This window comes from Stegastes partitus, unplaced genomic scaffold (genome assembly GCF_000690725.1).
Source record: "Stegastes partitus isolate 25-593 unplaced genomic scaffold, Stegastes_partitus-1.0.2 Scaffold981, whole genome shotgun sequence".
In the NCBI taxonomy this organism is placed as follows: Eukaryota; Metazoa; Chordata; class Actinopteri; family Pomacentridae; genus Stegastes; species Stegastes partitus.
Window position 1 is genome coordinate 193,763 of NW_007578712.1, and position 9,033 is coordinate 202,795.

Sequence of the window (9,033 nt, forward strand, 5' to 3'; positions counted from 1 at the left end):
TGGAAACTTTTGTTTACAGCTTTATATTGAGAACTGAATTTATTTATTTTCTTGTATGTTGTAAAGAAAAGAGAAAATATTTATCTGTATATGGAAATATATTTATTGTGAAAAGTGTATCTTTGTTATTACTAGCTATATATTTATATTGTACTATCATTGTAATTATACTAAATATAAACTAATTCACTTCAATGCCCAAACTTGTACATAATTTCACATATGCCTGTGTGTACAGCTTGATCTTGGGGCAGGAAACATGAAAACAAGAACTATTTTAGTAAACACAAGTATTTAGTACAAGCTTGTAAAGTCTACTGTACAAAGCCATGCCTTTTGTTGTATTTTAGCCATTGTATATTTGTGTTTTGGTGTTTGTTTGAATATGGTAGTGTGCATCTGATCCCACAGACCAGCTCCCCTTTCCTCTGTTTCCCCCAGAACAACACTCCATATTGGCACAAAAGCAGGAACAAAAAGAAACAACCAAAAGGCCCGGATGTTTTAATGTCTCTGAAAAGCATCAATTTATTTTGTAGAATTCAGCTGACAGGCTCATATTTGTGTTTCTACCTCCAAAGACTTTGTATGAGAACATATTTAACCACGATACTACGCAGAAAACGAAAACAAAATTGCACACAGAAAGGGTTAGGGTTATTCATGAACTGGCAGAATTTGTCATTAAACTTCCATTATTCCAAACTTTGACCTGAGTGACTTTTTTTTCTCTTTAGATGTAAGGCAACTGAGAAATCTGTGGTTTGGCAAATACACACCGTCCCAAATATGTGTTCATGTCCATTCTTCCTGATCAAGAGCAGCGTTACAGCACATTTTGCAAAAATAATCAACACAGTAGTCAGTAGGTAAACAGCAGAGTCTGGGTTTAATATTGGCAGGGTTTACTAGATTGATGGGTAAAGACAGATGCCACCAACCACTGTCAGATAAACTGCTGTGGGAAAAGGTGGTGTTACTGCATTCTTTATAGAGATGCATTGATGTGACATGCTGGATGAATACTCTGGATTCGTACCTTATTGATCGGAGCTATTGTCCTAAAATGGACATTTAGTTAAACATTTAAAACCCAGAATTATAAAACCTTTAGAATTATTTATTGTACAAATAAATAAATATCAACCATTCCAATTTGGAATATAATTCAAATGTGCCACTAAATTAAATTCAGTCTAATGGCTTCCTACAATCACCCAGTGCAGTCTTGAAGAAGAGCACAACAGCTGGATTCATCACGTCAACACACACGAAGAGTTCATTAGAGCCTCGGACTGTTTGGTGAATCCATCAGCGAAGCCCTCGTCCTCCTCCAGCGAAGGCCTCCTGTTACACATGGGGCACAGTTGGTTGCGTTCTTGAGAGGCTCTCATCCAGATGATGAGGTTCCAGCGCTGGCCGGAGGAGATGGGCAGGGCCCCGTGCATGTGCTGGCCCCGGTGGAGGAGGCCCTCGGTTACCCTGTGTTCAACCTCCGAACACTCTGTCTCACTCACTGGCACCTGCAGGAGGCAACAAAACCAGTGTTCAGACATGATTCAGGACTTTTGTACATCACTGACATCCATGTACTCTTAACATTCCAAACAGTGACAGTAAATGTAACAGAATACAAGAAAAAGAATACTATTTGGAAGAACAGTCATTTTGCCGTCAATAATAAAAGCATTTCTAAGAAATTATCTTAAATATCTCACTAGGCATACTGTTTATTTGATATTTTGCTATTACTGATGAATATTCTTTTAGGGTTTTTTATTATTATTTATTTGCTTCTAAGCATCTATGAGCCATAACATTAACAAGTGACGTAAATAACACTGATTATATTACCACCTGTCAAGAGGTGGGATACATTAGGCAGAAAATAAACATTTAGCTGGGAAAACTGGGCAGCATAAAGATCTGAGTGACTTTGACACGGGTCAAACTATGATGCTAGACAATAGAGCATCTTCAAAACATCAGTTATTGTGGGGTAGTCCTGGTATGCAGTAGTTCATACCGACAAAAACTGTCAAAGGAGAAGAACAATTAAAGAATCAGGGTGCTCAAGGTTAACTGATGGGCGCAGAAAACAAAAGTTGGTCCATGTGATCTGATGGATCCTACAGAAGAGGACAATGTTCTGCTGGGAAACCTTGGGTCCTGCATTCATGTCAACACCAACTACCTGAACATTGTTGCAGACCACGTCAATCCCTTCATGTGAACAGTATTCTCTGATGTCTTGACCTCGTTCAGCAGGATAATCTGCGCCAGGAAGATTACATTACTTAAATGATCTGCTGCTGATGTCTTGATGCCTCATACCACAGGACACCCTTAGAGGTTTATGGAGTCCAGGCCTTGGCGTGGGACCTCCACATTGTTTGGTTCTAATATTGTGGCTGATTGGTGTAGCCCTATAAGATTTTCACTGGTACAATAATGCACCAAGTATCTTACTGCTGAAAATGCTATTTTGTCAACGGTACAGCAGTACTAACAGTAATAAGAGCTTTACAGTATGGTATCACCTGTCTCATATCACCAAAATAAAGGTTCCCATCAGTGAAGTCTTTTCCCAGTGAAACATTAAGTGTGATCTCTGCATTGTCATAGTGGTAGCTCAGGTCCAGGTCTTCATTCATGTCGTATTTGACCACAAAGGCCTTGTGGCTGTCCAGACAGCGCCCCCCACAGTCCGGGTACAGCAGGGCGGTGAGCGGCTGCAGGTACTGCTCACGGAGAGGTGTGATGAATCCCTCGTCAAAGCCCAGCTCATTGAGGAGAATCTGGGGAGAGAGATAGTGAGAATAATATCACGAATAAAACAATTTCTAGATCATGTATTCCCAACCTTTCTACCACTACATTTTTAAGTCTGAAGGCTTCATGATTTTTATATGGTTCTTATTTAAGGTGTTGTGGGAAGGTTATTTCACAGCCAACAGCCAGATAATGCAATAAATTGTTAAAGTGGTCCACTGTCCTGCATAAATGTTACTGTGAAATGACCCTGGACATCCACTCACTTTCCTCGAAAATCCATCAAAGTCTGTGCACGTGGCTGCCTGGACCATATCTCTTATATTTCAAGGAGTTCCAGCAATATATATGAGCAATGCGACCACAGTTGGCCAAGGCTCCAAATGTCACAGCATAATAAAGAAGAAATATGGAAGACTGAGCAGTCATTAAATGCTGGATTCATTACCCCGTAGTGGTTCATGGTGTTGGGTCTTCCTTTAGGGGCTGCAGACTGTTCAAAGTGCTCCAGCTCCTCCACCAGCTCCTCACAGAAGCTTTTCTCAAACACAGGGAAGTGATACACCCTTGGAGCTTCAACGGAAAGAGGAGAATAAATGAAAGATGCTCCATGTGGACTATGTAATGGTATCATCAACCTAAACACCTGAGACCACAGTGGAAATGACAGGAAATTTTTGAAATTCATACTCCTTCAGAGGCATAACTCAGTCAAATCTGCACTTACACAAACATAATACACATCATTTTAGATTCAGTGCAATTTACACTGAGGCAACCATTATCTCTGATGTCCATTATTAGAAAAGTCCAAAAATCTTTACAACTCTAGAACTTCCCTGAGAATCATAATGTTTTTAAGTGTTCTTCAGAATCAAAATGATCGAGTGCCCATACATCCATACCTGCAATCAGACAGGAGCTGCTAACAGGTATCTCAGTATTCTGTTCAATCACACAGTCTCAGTTCCCAAATGATTCAGGAGAGCTACAAAGGTCTCCTGATTCATTTAGGAGCAACAACACAGCTTTGGCAGTAAACTGGGACTCAGTATACATAAAAATATTAATCAAAAAAGTGGGAGTTTTTTTTGTGTTTTTTTATGACTGTCCCAATTTTAGCAGATTGATACTGTCACCATATTGTATATGTGGGAGAAATATCTTCTAAGATTTCAATTCTAAGTTCAAATACACAAAAGTCTATGAGTGTTACACTGTATACTCAATATTGTCTGATCCAAGCGGAAGTTGTGGATAGACACATCTGTGTTTATTATTTTTCTACACTTCAGGAAACACTGCAGTCAGAACGGAAGAATCAAACATATTTGTTCTAAGTTCCTCATGTCTACTATCCAAATATTCAGAGTCTGTGTCTACAAAAACTACAGAAATTTTTACATTTAGCCATCCTCTTTGAAACAGCGTTCTTGTGCAGTAATTCACTGTTCCCAGTGCTCCTGCCACATTTGGAAGGCTTCCTGAAAGCCCTGGTCCATGAGCACGTCGACACCATGAGTCTCTTTCACTGTGCTTCTCTCAGAAACTACTCTTCAGATGGAATTTTATTTTGAGGAACAAGTTAGAAGTTGTAGGGAGCTACATCTGGCAAGTAGGGCGGGTGGAGGGTGATAACTGTCTTGGCATGTCCAAAAAACTTGTGTGCTTTCAACTCACCATGAGCCGACACACGCTGGCATGTGCTCAAGTTCAGGTCGTTTGCGGCAAATGTTCTCCCGCAGAACATTACAGTTTAACTCAGTGTTGACAGTCCAGCCTTGAAGTACGACTTCACAGTGGACAGTCATTTGAATATTGAACAAAATATTGAGCTTGGTCTTGGTTATGCTGCTGACCTGGTGCACACTCTTCTGTCTTGGAGACTACAGGTTCTTTAACTGTAAAGTCGGGTCTTGAGATCAGACCAAAATCCTCCACATTAAGGGTTTTGTCAAGGTTTGTCAGTTTAACACGAAATGTGACGTTCACTCTCTATGTCCAAGATAAAATTGTAAATGTGCACCTGCAAGTAGTCAGAACAGAACTGCCAGAGAGTGTTTAGACGGTAGCAGGAACACTGGGAGCAGTGTATTGCTGTACAAGAACATCAATAGGTCGGGCAAAGTGGCCAAACTAGCACCAGGTACAAGTTTCTGCTTTTTATGGATTCAGACTTGCTGATCACACTTTCTGTGTAGCGTCAGACCCAAGGGTCACAATGTGTGCATAGGACATTATTTAGCTTTTTAGTTTGTATAAACACAGCATTTTGTCTTTACAGGTACAAAACTCGCAAGGCAGCTTGATTCTTTCCATCACTTTCTTCTGACAGCTTCTATTTGTTTCTGTCATCTGTTTGTCAGACTGTGTAGCACCACTGATGAGGAAATTAACCTCACTGTTGCTACTATAAAATTTGAGTTTGTATTTAACCTTTCTATTTGAATCTTTGTCGCTGACAAGAATTGAAATCACATTCCAGCCTACCTGCCTCTTGATCCAGCAAGTCTAAGAGACCGTCTTCAGTGGCGTCGCTGCTTCGACAGTACTCCACAATCTGCTTGAGTTTGGTCGAGAGGTAGGACTCCTGAGGAGAGGTGGAGTACAGATGTGTCTCAGCGAGGTGTTAATGACACATTATTAATGACTATTAGCAGTGACTGATGCAGTAACTACCTGCAAATGATAGACATGAGGATGTAGAGGCTGGTACATGTCTTTAATAGCAGCAGCTCTCCCAGCAGATGTCACACTCAGACACCTTCTTCTGTCCACTTCCTGCGAAATCTAAACAGAGCATTCCCACACTTCAGTTACAGTCTAGCAGAGATAAAGCTGCAGGTGTTCTCACATGATCACACCCTATTAACTCAGAATGAAGCCAACAAGACAATCACGTGATGTTTACATTATGTATTGTCATGAAATTACTGATAGTTATTTTTCTCTCTCTTTTATGAGACAGCACCTAGCAATTACTTTCATGACAGATTATGCAGACAGTTGTTTTTTTTTACATAAATTCTTTAAGAATTTGGTTTATAAACCATATGAACACAGAGAAGAAATGTCCAAAACACTTCAAACTATAGCCTGACAGATATTGGGTTTTTGAGACTATTAGATATTGACATGGATCCTTTACATACACACTGAGATGTTTCACTGTATAAAAACCAATCTGTCAGTGCTCTCTTGTGGACAATAACTAAAATGAAGAGACTGTTCTTAAAATACATCATATTAGGGACGTCACAAGAACTACGGTATGCTGCTGTGTATTTGTCTAACATGTGAGCCTGAAAAAAACATCCAGTCATGTATCATTGTGCACTAATGAACAAAAAGACAAAATCTAAACTAGTAACAGCTCATCAACCTGTTCAAATAAGTAGTAAGTTTATTTATGATTTCCTGAACACTAAAACTTGTGTCCATGTGTGATGATAATGTAACTACTATTTTACCAGCAGTAAAATAAAAATATCCAGACAGCTGTGATGGAGCTCAGGACTCAAGCTGAGGACCGCTGCTATGTACGTAACAAATGATTTATCTGGAGTTTAGAATCTGTCACTCCGTGTGACGGCTGAGTTTCTGAGGTGAAGAAAAGTACCCAGTGTGACCTGCTGTTACACCCTGATCCATTTTGTCTTCATATCAGAGATCCTTTCTAATTAAAAGGTACTAATGAAATTACTGCTGTTGTGGAATGTATAAATGCACACTTTGATGATGCAGGTATTTAATAAACTCAAAGGAGAGATTCCTACAACCAACTGGAAGGAACAAACTAAACTCTCGTTGGTGCTTTGTCAAAACCTGGATTACACTTCTTATTGGTGAGACTCATTAATCTGACCTGTTTGTATCTGTCTTCATGGCTGTAAAAAGCTATTTTCAATGACATTTTGGTTCGTAATGGATGTGAAACAGAAGTATTTAAACGGTTTCTCTTGCTCTGTGTGATGTTTTTTCTGACCAACGTTGGTGCTGAAATTTTGGGGGGAAAAAAGTCTCACCCAAATCCCCTTACACAGCTGCATGCTTTTCAGATCAAATTATGTTAAAATGTTATGATATCCAACCCGGTACGACTTCTGTCACAATTATTACGGCCCCAGAGCCTCTGTCTTCTCCCTCACTCTTGTCTTGCAGGTTTCTGGCTGGGCGGAACCTCTAATTTTCTAACCTGGTACACTTGGCCAATCTCCATGAGCATATAAGCCGGCCTGCTGAGCCAGATCGCTCTCTCTTCTCCCATACCCAGCCAACCATGCTCCTGCATTTGTGTCTCTTTTGGTTTGTTTCGTGCTGACAACATGCACCACACATTGATCACTGCATTCATACACCCTCACACACCACGGACGCTCACAATCACACCTCATGATTCTACTTTGTTTTAATAAATAGCGTTACGCTATAGTTGAACCCACCTGTGTGTCTTATCCCTTGTTGCGGCCTAAGAGCCAGTCACAACACAATCTTTATAGAAAAGTGAGCAGGTGCTCATTTAAACATGAAGCTGACAAGTTCACTGCCTTCAGATTATTAGTAATAGAAATGAGTCTGAAAGGGGCTTGTCTGCACGACTTCAAGATAAAATTAGGCACAATAATATACAATATCCACTGCAGGACAGACCTGGTGTCCTCTGCAGTTAGGAAGCAGAAAAAAATAGTGCATAACTTGTCAATCGACCAAAATGAACTGGAAAATATCGGCATATAACATATCAGGAAAAAAAACCTTTATCATGCGTCCATACATTAAATTATCTTACATTCACTGGAGACCTATCCCAACCATATCCAGTACTGTCCTAACCTAACCTTAACCCAAACACAACCTGACACTTTGAACTTTAAACCAAGTCTTCCCCCCAAATCCTGATATTTTTAGCTAAGTTATGGGGGAGCAGAGTCCTCACAATGTGACAGACTAAACACATATATGTCTCTACAACTTGAACAGTTCACACAAACCGTCTCACCTTGTTGAGGACATCCTTCCACTGTTCCTCTGTGTCGCAGCCGAGCTTCTTCAGCAGCTGCGCAGCAACAATCCACACAGAGCACACAGCTGTTAGCTTAGCCGCCGCCATGACACCTGTCTGTTAAGTGTTGTGAACGTCCACTCACTGTGAGGTAGTCCAGCCGGAACTGCTGCTCCGACACGAAGCGGACATGGAGCCGGTAGTCCTTCAGGAAGATGTTGTCAGTGGTGAAGCACTTACACGTGTAAAACTGACACCTCGTTTCCCCCTTGTCTGTCATCACTGCCAGTTTCAGAGGAGTTCCCTGAGTGGAACAGAAACCTGTAACAGCACCGAGACTGTCAGCAGTCACATCCGGGCTTCAAATTAAAAGCGTCCGGTGTGGACCCACAAAAATAAAAGCCAACACATCAGAGACAGTCCTAACAAATAGTAGCTAATGAAATCTTTGGAAACAGTTCAAGCATGTTTTGGAAGAATTTTTTAAAAAGTGCAACAGTGGGTGATATTTTCAGATGATCTTTCAAGAGGCTAGCAACAAAAGGTTAGCAGTATTGTTAATATGGTATGTATGTCAATATAGCACACTGTGTTGAATTGAATTGAAATACATTTAATTTAATTTAATTTAATTTAATTGACACTACAACACAGGAACCCAAAGAATGAATTTAAACAATCCAGTGACTGGTAGAAGAAAAGTGAAGTAAATCTGGTCATCACTGCCATGTGCAGGTCGTGGTGGATTTATTTTATTTTATTTTATTATTATCATTTTTTTATTGATTGATTTATTTTTTGCAATTTATACTTTACTTGAGTATTTCCATTTTATTCTGCTTTAGACTTCCACTACATTTATCTGACAGTTTTTTTTAGGATGAAGATTCTACACAGCGGATAATAAAAAAAGCTTTTCCAAGCTTTTTTGCTGCTTCTTACAAAAAGCAGCAAAGCACTGGGTGCAAACAAGGGCACAATGTCCCTTTGCAAAAATGCACCGAGGTCAGTTACACCACTGATGAACAAGCACTTGTAGTAGCACATTGTGACTGCTAGATGGTGGAAACACTTAATCCACTCAGAACAAGCACACCCTTACTCATACTTTAGTAAATGTCATAGAAAGTCATAAATCTGGCCTCCTGTTCCTGAAATAAAAACTGTATTTGTAATAAACATTTTCATAATTTAGTTTGCAAAAAAGCAAATTATTCATTTAAAAAAAACAGTCAGTCTAGTCATTGTTTGGAGTATAT

General features: G+C 39.8%; 1 protein-coding gene across 1 annotated transcript; it reads right to left on the bottom strand.

Moving 5' to 3' along the window:
- Positions 1-500: 500 nt before the first annotated feature.
- On the bottom strand, positions 501-8,093 carry ogfod2 (2-oxoglutarate and iron-dependent oxygenase domain containing 2). Its single transcript, XM_008294630.1, has 7 exons — positions 7,920-8,093; positions 7,772-7,828; positions 5,452-5,562; positions 5,263-5,362; positions 3,221-3,345; positions 2,541-2,798; positions 501-1,523 (listed from the first exon to the last, which is right to left on the bottom strand). Exons 1-7 carry the CDS (start codon positions 8,052-8,054, stop codon positions 1,257-1,259), a joined length of 1,053 nt encoding a protein of 350 aa, XP_008292852.1. The 5' UTR covers positions 8,055-8,093; the 3' UTR covers positions 501-1,256.
- Between the last annotated feature and the right edge of the window lie 940 nt (positions 8,094-9,033).

Coding starts and splice junctions, on each gene's coding strand:
- ogfod2 (XM_008294630.1), bottom strand. CDS start 8,054: ATGACAGACAAGGGGGAAACGAGGTGTCAGTTTTACACGTGTAAGTGC. Junction 7,829..7,919: donor TCCGGCTGGACTACCTCACA/GTGAGTGGACGT, acceptor GTTGCTGCGCAG/CTGCTGAAGAAGCTCGGCTG. Junction 1,524..2,540: donor ATTTTGGTGATATGAGACAG/GTGATACCATAC, acceptor TGCCTCCTGCAG/GTGCCAGTGAGTGAGACAGA.